Source organism: Myotis myotis, unplaced genomic scaffold (genome assembly GCF_014108235.1).
Source record: "Myotis myotis isolate mMyoMyo1 unplaced genomic scaffold, mMyoMyo1.p scaffold_m19_p_12, whole genome shotgun sequence".
Classification (NCBI taxonomy): Eukaryota; Metazoa; Chordata; class Mammalia; order Chiroptera; family Vespertilionidae; genus Myotis; species Myotis myotis.
This window is the reverse complement of record NW_023416316.1, coordinates 28,681,639-28,696,735: the sequence shown is the minus strand read 5'-3', so window position 1 is coordinate 28,696,735 and position 15,097 is coordinate 28,681,639. Positions and strand designations below refer to the sequence as shown.

General features: G+C 44.4%; 1 protein-coding gene across 1 annotated transcript in view; it reads right to left on the bottom strand.

Annotated features, from left to right (window-relative positions):
- Positions 1–12,821, bottom strand: part of UBAP2 (ubiquitin associated protein 2) — a 120,605-nt gene extending 107,784 nt beyond the window's left edge. Inside the window, exons 1-2 of the mRNA XM_036330566.1 lie at positions 12,762–12,821; positions 11,172–11,325 (exon numbers count right to left, since the gene is read on the bottom strand). Coding sequence (XP_036186459.1) covers positions 11,172–11,211 — 40 coding nt within the window. The 5' untranslated portion in view covers positions 11,212–11,325; positions 12,762–12,821. The remainder of the gene's footprint in view (positions 1–11,171; positions 11,326–12,761) is intronic.
- Between the last annotated feature and the right edge of the window lie 2,276 nt (positions 12,822–15,097).

Genomic DNA, 15,097 nt, shown 5'->3' with positions numbered 1-15,097 from the left:
AAGCCAAGGGGTCCTTGTAGGAAGGTAAAAGGTGTGATGTACTGGAAGACCCTATCATCTAAAGACAGTGAAATTTATTCCCCTTCCTGAGACAGACAGGAACCAACCCAATCTGGGAACCCAATGCCTAGGATTTAGGAGCTCTTAAATATTATCTCCATTTCCAACCACCTTTATTAGACAAACTGACACACACAAAAAATGTACACCTCGTGGCAAAAACTGAGGAACACACTACTCGCATACCTCTTGGTTTAAAAAGTACTATCATAATAGAAAATACAAAAGATCTGGTTTCACCAAAAAGTTTAATTATATGCCCTTCAAATAAGATGATCTTTGAATACCTTATGGAGACCTTAAAAAACTCTCAGTTGTTAGGACACACAGGTGCTAAAGAAGACAGTAAGCCTAAATACTGGCAGACAATATATGTTGGACGTAAGTAGAAACAGTATCCAACGGAGGTGGTAGCAAACTACAGGGCTATGTCTAACAGGAAATAACAGGAATGATGATGGCATCAACTCAGGGAAAACAAGGACAAGAGGCCAGAGTGGTGGCACTTGAGATGCCTGGGCAATTAATTAGATTGAAAACCCACGGGGAAAGGTGGGCAGCCAAGTGAGAAAGTGATTCAGAGGCAAAAAAGATGTAATGCACTAAGGCATTTTTGATATTATAACAGAAAGCGCTTCAGTTTACAAAGCGCCAACAGGAACTGGGACTGAGAAAACCGAGTCCCAAGAGACTGTCACCAAAGCCTTCCAGAATGAAAAGGAGTGGAGCTGAACTATGCCTCCGAGTAAGCCGGGAACGGCTAGAGAGCGCAGAAGTTGAGCTCTAAGAGGTCCAGTCCCAGGACTAGCGAGCGACAGTCGTGAAAACGTAAAGATGGTCAAGATGGGGAGCGCCAGCGTGGTGCGAGAGCTCCAGAGGACAGGAAGGGACTCAGGTGGGAGGGGGAAACCACACCCTCCAGGGCAGAAACCTGAAGGGGGGAGGGGAATGAGCCCCCTGAGGCTGGGTGGGGCCAGGCCGACCAGGCCCCGGGTAGGCAGGAAGCAGCGCGGGGCAACAGGATGGGGAGAGGAAGGAGGACGCCCGGGCCTGGGCATACGGAGGACGCTTGAAGCCGACGAAGGAAGCTCGGCCCGGTCCTCACGGGTGGGCACTGGGGCAGGATAAACGGGGCTGAAGAAAAGAAGACCTGAACCCAACGCTAAAAAGCGCGATGAAGGGCCTGGAACTGGGAAGAGAGAGAGAAGGTGCCAATTACCGCTGCTGTTCTCGCTGGACTCGGCACCCGCCGCCGCCGCCGCCGCTCGTTACCTGCCAATGTGCCTCTTACAAAGCGGCGGCGGCAGCAGAGGCAGCGCGTCTCGTCACGTGACCTCTACGTCACGGGCGAAGGAGGAGTCGCCACGCGCAGCTCACCAGCCCGCCCGTGGAGCGAGCTCATCGCTTCCTCTGCGGCCCCCAACACCACCCGGGGAAGTCCCCCAGCGCCGAGGCCAGGGGAGGCGCGGGGATGGAGTACATAAGGGATATTTTACAGGAGTTATCAGGAGCGATCAACAACACCCAGAATGACCACAACTGCAGCTCGTTGTCGCGCTGTGATGACTTCACAAGTCAACCCCGCCCCACGTCGCTTCCCTGCTCGCATCACGTGATGCATTCCAACCACTCAAGGCAACAAACGTTACGAGAGGGGACTACGACTCCCAGCGTGCTACGCGGCATAGGCCCCACCCGTGCAGCCCTTCCCCCGCAGGTTCACGGGCGATGCGGCTGAGACTTACTACCCAGCGAAGGCCGAAAGGGTAAGCGGCTATCATTTGAGACTAATACCAGTGGGTGCCTCCTGCCAGGTGGCTGAACGTGGTTTTTGCTGCGAGAACAGTCCCGGCGGGGGAGGTTCCCACACCCACAGCCCAAGCTCGCGCTCCTCCCGGCTCCCTGCGCGGGAAAACGCCAATGGCTAGTCCCGGTACCGGCGGCACCAAGCGGACTTCAAACGGAACCTCCTCAGGACCGGAGGGTCTCGCGGCTATCTTGTTAAATGTGGGATCGAATTCTACATTCCCAAGTCTCTTCTTCGTGAAAAGATGAACACTTATTGAACGCCTACTCGAAGTCAGCCGTTTATACAAGTGTTATTAAGTCATGTAAGCCCTTCAATAAAGGGATTTACCCGTTTTAAGCTTGAAAAAGGGGTTAGAGAGGTTCAGCTGTTTCCTGCCTCATACTCAATATTTTCCCTTTCCAAACAATGAATAATCCTCTCAAAACTATCTTACCTGTTTAACTTTACGAATTAAGAATGATGGAGCCCTGACCCGTGTGGCTTAATTGGTAGGGGCGTGGTCCTATGCACCTGAAGGTCGAGGTTCCAATCTGGTCAGGACACGTACCTAGGTTCCGCGTTTGATCCCTGGGCGCCAGAGGGGAGGCAACCGATGTTTTCCTCTCTCACTCTCCACCCCCCCCTCCTCTCTAAAGTCTATTAAAAATAAAAATAATGGCGGAAATAATCCTATATAATAAAAGCCTAATATGCTATGTGTCCCATCATCCATTCAACCAATCAAAGCTAATATGTTGATACACTAAGGCCACTCAACTGCTCGCTATGATGTGCACTGACCACAAGGGGGAAGACGCTCCAACCAGTAGGTTAGCTTGCTACTGGGGTCCAGCCGATTGGGACTGAGCGAGTTGGGCTGGACACCCCCTGGAGCCCTCCTGCGGTCCATCCCAGCTAGCCAACCTCCTGCATTGCTCCCTGGCCCCAGTCATGCACCAGTGGGGGTCCCTCGGCCTGGCTTGCACCCTCTCGCAATCCAGGCTGAGGACCTCTCCCCTCCCCCCCCCCCACCTCAGTGCACAAATGTTGTGCACTGGTCCTCTAGTGGTTTATAATTGTAGTACAATGTTTTACAGTTTGAAGTATTTCCTCATTTACTGGCTTATTTGATCTTCAAAGGCAGAATCCCAGACTATTAGATACAATGCCTTTGGAGTCCAGCAGGCCTGGCCTCTCAATTCAAATGTTCCTTTGTGATAACACTACTTCACCAGGTGGTGAAAATTAAATATGTAAAGTACCTGCTTCACACATGATAAATCCTCAATAAATATTCGTAATTATTTTCACACCCCATTTGTACCATTTGGGCACAACAGGTCTAAGTAAGGTGGGTAGGGAATTAACATACTGATCTTTGTGCAGGGCACTATGCTAATTACTAACTTGCTAGTTACTAATAGACTAGTTATAGGTTAAATTACCTGATAAAAACAAAACCTTAACAGTCCAGCCCAGTTAAAGTGAGGCCTTTGTTAACTCATCCGAATTGATCAAAGAATGCTCAGACTGTGCCTTTAACAAATAGAACTTATTCATATGTAGATGTATCTTATCTCTTCCCTTTTGACAGTGAGCTAAGATTGTGTCTGCTCAGTACAGTCTTTCTCCTCTTTGTAGTACTGCTTTATAGAAATGTGTGGGAGAGTCAAAGATAACTACCCTTGAGAGGTAAAAACATAATAGCAAGAACACAAGAAAACAATTCTGAAAGGATATATACAAACTTGATAACAGTAACTGTTTGTTAGTAGTGGGAAAAATGGTTTGTGAGTATGGTGCTAGTCAAAAGGAACTATAATCAATCTAATCTGTAATGTTTTAATTATTTACATGGAGAAGGTGTTGGGTTTTTTCCTTATTGAATTTATTGGGGTCACATTGGTTTATAAAATTATAGAGGTTTCAGGTGAGCTGTTCTATAATACATCATCTGTATATTGTATTGTGTTCACCCCCAAAGTCATGTCTCCTTTCATCACCATTTATTTCCCTTTACCCTTTTCTGACTCCCCTATCCCCTTTCCCTCTGGTAATCACCATACTGTTGTTTGTAACTGTGTCTATACAATTTATTCCTTGGTGTGTTTTTTTTTTCCCTTAATCCTTTCACCTTTTTCATCCAGCGCACCACCCTCTCCCCTCTGACAGCCATTGGTTTGTTCTCTGAATATATGAGTCTATTCCTATTTTGTTTGTTTATTCGATTCATTAGATTCCACATATAAGTAAAACCATATAGTATTTGTCTTTCTCTGACTGGCTTATTTCACTTAGCATAATACTTTCCAGGTCCATCTATGCTGTGGCAAAAGGTAAGATTTCATTATGTGTTATGGCCAAGTAGTATTCCATTGGGTAAATGTACCACGGCTTTTTTAACTATTCATCTACTGATGGGCACTTGGGCTGCTTCCAAATCTTGTCTATCATAAATAATGCTGCAATGAACAAAGAGTGCATATATTATTTCTTTGATTGATTTATTGATTGATTTGAGAGAGAGAAATGGCTAAAGAAAAATCAAAAGAATAATGTTTTGTGACACACAAAACATATGAAATTCAGTTTTTAGTATTAAGTTCTGTTGGAACTTAGCCATGTTTATTCATTTATGTATTGTCTATGGCTGTCTTCATGATATAATAGCAGAGTTTCAACTGAGACCTAGTGGCCCAGAAAGCCTAAAATATTTACATGCTGGCCTTTTACACAAAAGTTTGCCAACCCCTATTCTAGAAGAATCTAAATGTATGACCTTAGGCAAGGTACTTTATCTCATCCACTTAGTTTTCTCATCTGCAAAATGGGAATAATAATAACTATAGAGTGAATTGCCTGGAGGTTAAGAATCTATAATAATAAAAGCATAATATGCTAATTAGATCAGATGACTTTCCAGACAAAGCAGGGCTGTGATGGAAACCCAGGTCTTGGGTGCCAGAGGGAAGCCAGTGCTGGCAGCCAGGGGAAGGAAGGCCTACTCTTGCACGAATTTTGTGCATTGGGCCTCTAGTTCAGTTATAATGTTGGGTTTTGGTTTTAGATTTTATCCTTTTTGACAATACTGAAATTTCTGTGATATTCTGAAATTTCTAGATAAATGGTTTATGGTTAATTTATGTCCCCCTCAGTGGGCTCTCCCTCTTGGAGGAGTATGCATGCACCTTTCTTTTCCTCCTCTTCTTCCCCCTAGGCACATTGCCTTTGCCTTTCCCTCTCCTAAGCTCGAACGGACCTTCTACCTCCTTGTTTCCTAAGCCTTTGCAGCCCAGCTGGCTCACTTCTACTACCTCTAAATTTATAAATAAACTTTTTCTTGCCGAAACCAGTTTGGCTCAGTGGATAGAGCGTCGGCCTGCAGACTGAAGGGTCCCGGGTTCGATTCCGGTCAAGGGCATGTACCTGGGTTGCGGGCATATCCCCAGTGGGAGATGTGCAGGAGGCAGCTGATCGATGTTTCTCTCTCATCGATGTTTCTAACTCTATCTCTCTCCCTTCCTCTATGTAAGGAATCAATAAAATATATTTAAAAAAAAAAAAATTAAAAAAAAAAAAAAACAAAACTTTTTCTTACAATTTGAAAAAAAAAATCTTTTTTTTAATCCTCACCCTAGGACAGTGGTCGGCAAACTCAGTCAACAGAACCAAATAACAACAGTACCACTACTGAAATTTCTTTTGAGAGCCAAATTTTTTAAACTTAAACTATATAGGTAGGTACACTGTTATTAACTTAATTAGGGTACTCCTACACTTAAGGGGCCAAAGAGTCGCATGTGGCTCTCGAGCCGCAGTTTGCCAAGCACGGCTCTAGGATATATTTAAGTGATCTTATAGAGAGTAAGGGTAAGAGAGAGAGAGAGAGATGTGAAAAACATCTTTCGGTTGCCTCACATACTCACCCCAACCCTGGACCAAATCCTCAGCCTAGGTATGTGCCTTGACTGGGAATCAAACTCGAGATCTTTTAGTGTACAGGATGACACTCCAACCAATTCACACCAGTCAGGGCCGGGGGAGGATTCTTATGTTGAAGTCCTAATCCCTAGTAATGCAGACGGTGACTGGAGATAAAGTATTTAAAGAGGTAATTAAGGTTTAATAAAGTCATTGGGGTAGATAATAATCCAATATGACTGATGTCAGGACACAGGGAATCAGAGGAAAGACCATGTGAAGACAAAGGGAGGACCAGCCAGCATGGCGTGGTTCAGTGGTTGAGCATCAACCTATGAACCAGGAGGTCATGGTTCAATTCCCGTTCGGGCTCATGTCCGGGTTGCAGGCTCGATCCCCCAGAAGGGGGCATGCGGGAGGCAGCTGATTAATGATTCTCTTTCATCATTAATGTTTTTATCTCTCTCCCTCCCTCCCTCTCTGAAATCAATAAAAAATATATATATTAAAAAAGAAAGAAGGCAATTCTTTGCCAGCCCCTATTCTTCATGCTTAATAGAACTCTTAACATCCCATCTATATTAATTTGCTAGTGTGTTCTAAGATAGCACCACAGACGGAAACGTAACAGAAATCTCTTTCTCACAGTTCTGGAGGATAGATGTAGGAGATCAAGGCATTGGTAGGATTGTTTTTTTTCCAGAGGCCTCTCTCCTTGGCTTTAGATGTCCATCTAAAGCCAAGGAGAGCCGAAACCGGTTTGGCTCAGTGGATAGAGCGTCAGCCTGCGGACTGAAAGGTCCCAGGTTCGATTCCGGTCAAGGGCATGTGCCTGGGTTGCGGGCACATCCCCGGTGGGGGATGTGCAGGAGGCGGCTGGTCGATGTTTCTCTCTCATCGATGTTTCTGACTCTCTATCTCTCTCCCTTCCTCTCTGTAAAAAATCAATAAAATATATTTAAAAAAAAAAAAAAAAAAAGCCAAGGAGAGAGGCCTCTGGGTTGTGGGTTCGATCCCCAGTGGGGCACGTGCAGGAGGCAGCCAATCAATGATTCTCTCTCATCATTGATGATTCTATCTCTCTCTCCCTTTTCCTTCCTCTCTGAAATCAATAAAAAAATATTTTTAAAAAAATATTTCAGCCGAAACCGTTTTGCTCAGTGGATAGAGCGTCGGCCTGTGGACTGAAAGGTCCCAGGTTCGATCCCGGTCAAGGGCATGTACCTTAGTTGCAGGCACATCCCCTGTAGGAGATGTGCAGGAGGCAGCTGATCGATGTTTCTCTCTCATCGATGTTTCTAACTCTCTATCTCTCTCCCTTCCTCTCTGTAAAAAATCAATAAAATATTAAAAAAAAAATATTTCAAAGACCTACTTAACAAATGTTTCCTTCAAAGATGATTGTATATACATCTTTTATAGAGTGAGTACATTTTAAATGCATAGAGAAATTAAATTTTTGCCCTGGCCGGGGTAGCTCAGTTGTTTAAAGCGTCCCAATACACCAAGGTTTCAGGTTCAATCCCCAGTCAGGACATTCACAAGAAACAACCAATGAATGCATAAATAAATGCAACAAAAAATCGATGTTTTTCTCTCTCTCTCCCTCTTCACTCCTCTCTCTCTAAAATAAAATAAAAAAATTTTAAGAAAATAAAGTGTTAATTAAACTAACCACTTAAAAGAATCATACGGAGTCAGGATTCAATCCCAAGTCTCCCTGACTCCACACACGGTGCTTTATTTTCTCCAGCATTATTAGTGTTTTTGCTTGTCTCTCCCCCACTGCATTGTAAGTTCTTGAGACAGAAACTATGTTTTGTTGTTGTTGTTTTTGGTTAATCCTCATCCGAGAATATTTTTCCATTGATTTTCAGGGAGAAACACATCAATTGGTTGCCTCCTGCAAGCGCCCCAACCAGGGCCCAGGCCAGGGAGGAGCCTGCAACCAAGGTATGTGCCCTTGATCAGAATCGAACCCGAGACCCTTTGGTCAGCAGGCCAACATTCTATCCACTGAGCCAAACTGGCTAGAGCAGGAACTCTGTCTTTTCATGTCTGTATTTCTAGCACCTAGCACAGGACTTAGCTCATAGTAAACATAATAAATATTTTTTAAATGAAAAGTGATGCCTTCAGTAGTTACCTTTCAAAATTCTCTCTATATTTACAAGAGAGATGCAGAAAGCAATACCCACCTACATATCCAAATTAGAACTTAGCAATTTTTAGAGATGGAAAGAATAGTAGACAAGTTTGACCTCGGTGTTATTGTATGCCCACTATGTGCCAAGCTCTGTTCTGGGTGTTGTGAACAAATTTTTAACCAATTTCCCCTGGGCCAGCATGGTTCAGTGAATAAAATGTTGAATCAGAGGCCATGCTGGTTTGATTCCCTGTCAAGGGCACATGCCTTGGTTGCAGGTTCACTCCCAACCCCAAGATGGGGTGTGTGCAGGAGGCAACAGTCCATGTGTCTCTCACATCAATGTTTCTCTCTCTTTCCCTCCCTTCCTCCCACTCTCTATGAAAAAGCAATGTTAAAAAAAAAATCTCTGCCCTGGCCAGTGTGGCTTAGCTGGTTGAGCATCTTCCCAAGCACCAAGAGGTTGCAGGTTCAATTCCCAGTTACGACACATGCCCAGGTTGCAGGCTGCACTGGTGTTTTTCTCTCTCCCTTCCTATCTGTCTCTCTTTCTCTAAAATCAATAAAAACATATTTTTTAAAAATCTTGCCCTAGCAGGTGTGGCTCAGTTGGTTGAGATTGTCCTGTGCACTGAAAGGTCACCGGTTCCTGGTCAGAGCACATGCCTAGGTTGCAGGTTCAGTTCCTGGTCTGGGTACATTGGGGAGGCAACCAATAGATGTTTCTCTCTTACATTGATGTTTGTCTTCCTCCCTTTCCTTTCCTGTTTTTCTAAAAATAAGTACATAAATTAATTACATAATAAAGTAAATTAAAACATTTTTAAATTAATTAACTAATTAAAATGTAAAATTTCCTGACAGCCCTGGCCTGGAAGCTCGGTTGGTTGGTTGGTTGGTTGGTTGTCCCATGCACCAAAAAGGTTGTGGTTTGGTTCCTAGTCGGGGCATGTACCTAGGTTCTTACAGGAGGCAACTGATCGATGTTTCTTACACTGATGTTTCTCTCCCTTCCTCTCTCTCTGAAATCAATAAACATTGATTTAAAAAAAATCAGGTGAGGATTTAAAAAAAAAAATCCTTGACATAGTGCTTCACTATAGTAGGTGATAAATAAATGGCTACTGAAAAATGGAAGAGACAGACTAGGGGAAGGTGGGTGGCCAGATATTCCAGGCAGGGGAAATAGTGTGAATAATAAACGCAGGGCAGGCTCAAAGACCAGTCTGGTTGAAGGGATTGTTCAGTGTAGTGGAAGAGAAAATTATAGAGGTAACATTTGATTGTATAGTGTCTTGACTGCTAGGCTAAGGAATTTATTTCTTCCTGTTACTAATCCCTGCTAAAATGCTTTTTGAGGAGGAATTTGAATGTCGATAGAAGCTGAATGTCTCTAGAAGCAGCAAAGCCTCCTTAGAGACCCTGAGGAATTAAGCTGTAATGGTGGAATGACAGGTGGAAGGGGTGGATATTTTAGATGAGGAGGCCACCCCCTCAGATCTTCTGCTGATATGGTGCCAGTTCTGCCACTTGAGGGTGGGCCAGCTGTGATCACTAAAGAAAGAATATTTTCACTGAGTACTCACTTGCATATCAATCTTAAGTGACTGAATAAATTTCAGCACAACTTTTATATTGAGCTTCGAAGAATGTACTCATGTTAGCCCTCAGGAAAAACCTGCTCTGATGAGGATGAGAATGGTTCCCAGCCTGCCTGAGGAAGAAAATGCCCCTTCGCCCCTCCCACAGCACACTAGGGAGGGAAGGAAAGGGTTTAACAACCTGTCAACTCAGACCTCCCCTGACATTCTCCCAGCCAAATGATAATCTCCCAGCAGCTTGGGCCCTGTTCCGTGCCAAAGATAGTTCACTATGGCTTTTTGCAGGGACAGAAAGGCTACACCTGCTGACTTCTTAAAGATCAAATGCCTCTTGGTTGAAGGCATTGTGCCTTTTGCCACAATGCTTCTCGTACTGGGCTCTGCTCTGGGGGAAATTGTTAAGTAGGTCATGGATCTGGGAAATGACTTGTGAGTTCATCTTTAGCTTCCTGACAGGCAAGAAAACATCCTTTTTGTTGTTGTTTTTATTGATTTCAGAGAGGAAGGGAGAGGGAGAGAGAGATAGAAACATCAATGATGAGAGTCATTGATTGGCCGCCTCATGCATGCCCCCCACTGGGAATTGAGCCCACAACCTGGGCATGTGCCCTGATCAGGAATTGAACTGTGACCTCCTGTTTCACAGGTCGATGCTCAACCACTGAGGTACCTCGCCAGGCAAAACATCCTTATTTAAAATCTATATATACTATTTTTATTGATTGTAGAGAGAGGGAGGAAGGGAGAGAGAAACATCGATGTTAGGGAAACATCAACCAGTTGCCTCCAGACCTGGGATCGATCTGGTGCATGGGACAACACTCAACTGAGCCACTCTTGCCCTAGCCAGTGTGGCCCAGTTGGTTGGGCATTGTCCCATGCACCTAAAGGTCACCAATTAGATTCCCAGTCAGGACACCTGCCCAGGTTTCTGTTTTGATCCCCAGTTGGGGTGCATGCAGGAGGCAGCTAATCAATGTTTCCCTCTCACATTGATGTTTCTCTCTCCTCCCTTCCTCTCTCTCTAAAAAATTAATTTAAAAAAATGTGTCATGGTTATAGCTGTTATATTGTGAATGCTACAAAAATATATTTTTTAGCATTCAAATGCTGTTTTTCAATTTGGCAAGGAAGTTGCTCACTTCACTGATGAATGAGTGAAGTTCTTATACTTTGCCTTACTCTATTACAGCGGTTCTCAACCTGTGGGTCGTGACCCCTTTGGCGGTCGAACGACCCTTTCACAGGGGTCGCCTAAGACCATTCTACATATCAGATATTTACATTACTATTCATAACAGTTGCAACATTACAGTTATGAAGTAGCAACGAAAATAATTTTATGGTTGGGTCACAACATGAGGAACTGTATTTAAAGGGCCAAAAGGTTGAGAACCACTGTTCTATTGTGTAATAAGAACTATGTATACTTTGTTCCTGCTTCCTGGCACAGAGCTCCTAAAACCTTTGTAATTTCCTCAGTTATAGGCGAGCCCTTTGTTATTTATAACAATCCCTTCCTCTCCCACCTGAGTTGTTTTCTGCTAATGAGATGAAGTGGGGGGGAATGGGAGAGTGCCTAGTAGCTCAGTTAGGGCTAGTTACCAGAAAGACTCAATGACTAGGGTCGGAACTCTCAGCCCCATCCACCAACCTTGGGAATATGTGATGAGCTTCTGGATTGGTAAATGCATTCATCTGCCAAGGAAGATGGCACACCTCAGTTCCACTCCTACACTCAGGCTCCTTCTGGACCTTGTGTTGTGTATCTCTTCATCTCGGTGTTCATCTGTATCCTTTATAATATCCTTTTTTAAAAGAAAATAATATTCTTAATAATAAACTGGTAATCATAAGTAGATGTTTGCCTGAGCTGTTCTAACATGATCAAACCTGAGAAGGGGGGTTATAGGAACTTCTGTTTTACAGCTAGTCAGTCAGAAGCAGAGGTGACAATCTGGACTTGCAATTAGCTTCTGGCGTGGTGAGAGCAGTCTTTCAGGACTGAGCCCTTACCTATGGGATCTGACCCTACCTCCAGGTAGATAGCATCAGAATTGAGTTAAATTGTAGGACACCAAGTCTGCATCCACCTGAGAATTTTTCTTTTTAAATATATTTTTATTGATTTCAGAGAAGAAGGAAGAGGGAGAGAGAGATAGAAACATCCATGATGAGAGAGAATCATTTATCAGCTGCCTCCCGCAAGTCCCCCACTGAGGATCAAGCCCATAACCCGAGCATGTGCCCTTGATCGGAACTGGACCTGGGACCCTTCAGTTCACAGGCCAATGCTCTATCCACTGAGCCAAACCGGCTAGGGCCGCCTGAGAATTTAAAAATTGCCTAGTGGTACTGGAAAACACTCCACCTATCAATGAAAATATCAGCCAGCATTTATGTTGGAACTGCACTTGTGTAGTCAGTTGCAAAGATAGAATAGCTATGAATATAAGAGTTTGCAAATGTCAACAAAAGCATTCAGTGAGAATATGGAATTTATAATAAATACTAGAGGCCCGGTGCACAAAAATTTGTGCACTCAGGGGGTGGGGGAGGGTCCCTCAGCCCGGCTTGTGCCCTCTCACAGTCTGGGACCCCTCAGGGGATGACCATCTGCTGGCTTAGGCCTGCTCCCCAGGGGATTGGGCCTAAGCTGGCAATCAGACATCCCTCTGCCAGCTCAGCAGCCCTCGGGGGATGTCCATTTGCCAGCGGGGAGCAGACCTAAGCTGCAGTCGGACATCCTTAGCATTGCTGAGGAGACAGGAGAGGCTCCCACCACCGCTGTACTGGCAGCCATCAGCCTGGCTTGTGGCTGAGCAGAGCTCCTCCATGTGGGAGCTCACTGACCACCAGAGGGCAGCTCCTGCATTGAGCGTCTGCCTTCTGGTGGTCAGTGTGTGTCATAGTGACCAGTCATTCCCAGTCTTTCTGCTGTTAGGGTCAGTTTGCATATTACCCTTTTACTATATAGGATAGAGGCCTGGTGCACGGGTGGGGAGGCTGGTTTGCCCTGAATGGTGTCCCGGATCAGGGTGGGGGTCCTGCTTGGGTGCCTGGCCAGCCTGGATGAGGGGCTGATGGCTGTTTTCAGGCTGCCCACACCCCCTTCAGGGTGGGGGTCCCCACTGGGGTGCCTGGCCAGCTTGGATGAGGGGCTGAGGGCTCTTTTCAAGCAGGCCAAGCCTGCAACTGAAGCTCCCAGTCTCTTCTTTTTTTCTTTATTCTGGGATTTATTTACCTTCTGTAATTGAAACTTTGTTGTGGCTCCAGCTCCGAGGCCGGCTGGCTGAAAGCAGGTATCTTGGGTTTGTTTAGCTTCTATAATTGCAACATTGTTGCATCCAGAGCTCAGAGCTGGGCCGAGGCAGGCAGGGAACCTTGGCTTCCTCCATCGCTGGGGCAACCAAGCCTCATGTTCACTTCAGCTGCATGGCTGCCCGCTGCCATCTTGGTTGGCAGTTAATTTGCATATCACCCTGATTAGCCAATGGGAAGTGTAGCAGAGGTACAGTTAATTACCATGTTTGTCCATTATTAGATAGGATATCTATATTTTGTTATTAAATTTTGTTGTAAATTGTGTTTTATACATCCTTTATATCAGTAAATTTATAAATAAAACTATATATAGACATATATATATGCACTCATACCTTTTTTTAAATCCTTGCCTGAAGATATGTTTTTATTGATTTTTAGAGAGGAAGGGGGAGAGAGAGACAGTGAGAGAGAAAAAGAAACATCAATTAGTTGTCTCCCATACACGCCCTAACCAGGGATCGAACCCACAACCTAGGCATGTGCCCTGACTAGGAATCGAACCATTCCCCCTGGTTCATAGGTCGATGCTCAAATGTTGAGCCACACTTTCTGAGCTAAATAATTTGTTTTAGAGTGAAAGAGAGAGAGAAGCATCAACTTTTTGTTCTACTTATTTATGTTTTCATTGGTTGATTCTTGTGTGTGTTCTGACTGGGGATTAAAACTGCCACTTGACATATCCAGACAACGCTTTGACTGAGCTCCCCTCCCCGGGACCATGATCTGAACTTACATTCTTAAACACTCAGGCTGCCATGTGAACAGACTACAGGGGAGTGAGCATATGAATGTGAGGAAGCTGGAGACAGTCAGGAGGTGAGAGGATGTGACTTGGACCAAGGAGGAAGGAGTGGAGTTGATAAGAAGAAGTTACATTTTAGATGTATTTTGAAATCTACTTCATAGGAAATGCTGATAGATTAGAAGTGGGGTGTAAGAGAAAGAGATGAATCAAGGATGACCCCAAGGTTTTTGGCTTATCAATTGGAAGGTTAAGAAACTATTTACTTGAAAGAAATCAGAAAGTGGTTGGGGGAGGGCAGGTTGGGAGCCATGGTAGGAATGTATTGGTTTGAGGCTTGAATGAACTTTCTGGAGTGATGGAAATACGTCTTATTTTGAGTGGTTGCATGGGTGTATACACTGTCAAAACTCAATGAACTGCCCGGCCAGGGTGGCTTAGTGGTTGAACATAGACCAGGGGTGGGCAAACTTTTTGACTCGAGGGCCACAATGTGTTCTTAAACTGGACCGGAGGACCGGAACAAAAGCATGGATGGAGTGTTTGTGTGAACTAATATAAATTCAAAGTAAATATCATTACATAGAAGGGTACAGTCTTTTTTTTTTAAGTTTTATTCATTTCAAACCGGCCGGATCCGGCCTGCGGGCCGTAGTTTGCCCACGGCTGCCATAGACTCATGAACTGGGAAGTCACAGTCCGATTCCCAGTCAGGAGGCCACACGCCTGGGTTGCGGGCTCGATCCCCAATAGGGGGCATGCAGGAGGCAGCTGATCAGTGATGCTCTGTCATCATTGATGTTTCTATCTCTTCCTCTCCCTTCCTCTCTGAAATCAATAAAAATTCCTTTTTTAAAAGGGGTATTCTTTAAAGGTTACACATGATGGGAATGGAGTCTATCTAGAAATTGTTGAGTCCAAGGCTGTTTTTGGGGGTGATCCATATTTCTTAGGAGGTCCTTGCATTTACTTCCCTGTGCCTTTGCAACTTCATCTCTTTCTTAAGCCTTGACAATCAATAAAACAAGCCTTGATTTGTAGCATTTGTTGATTTGTGACATAAATACTCCCACTGTAGCCTATTTCAAGCTACAGGATATATAAGGCTACAGTGTAATCCTGAAGGTAGTAGAATGAAGTAGTGGAGAACCAGACTCCCGTGTGTGCAAGTTTCTTTACCTCTCTGGGCCTTTTTCCTCATCTGTAAAATGAGATGATAATACTGCTTCCTCCATAGAGTTGTTAGGAAGATTAAATGAATGAATATGTGGAAAGCACTTAGAGCAGAACCCAACATTATGTATCTTTCACTGTGTGACCTTGGGCCCTTCCTATATCTGGATATTAGTTCCTTTATTTGTAAAGCAAAGAGGTTTTATTATAATCTTCAAAGTCCTTCCCGTTATAGAAATCCAAAGGCCATCTGTGATTTCAGTTAGAGAAATCTCAGCCTCCCTCTCTGGTTTTAAGCGCTTTCCCTGAAATCATAGGTATAAGGCATTTGAATGGTG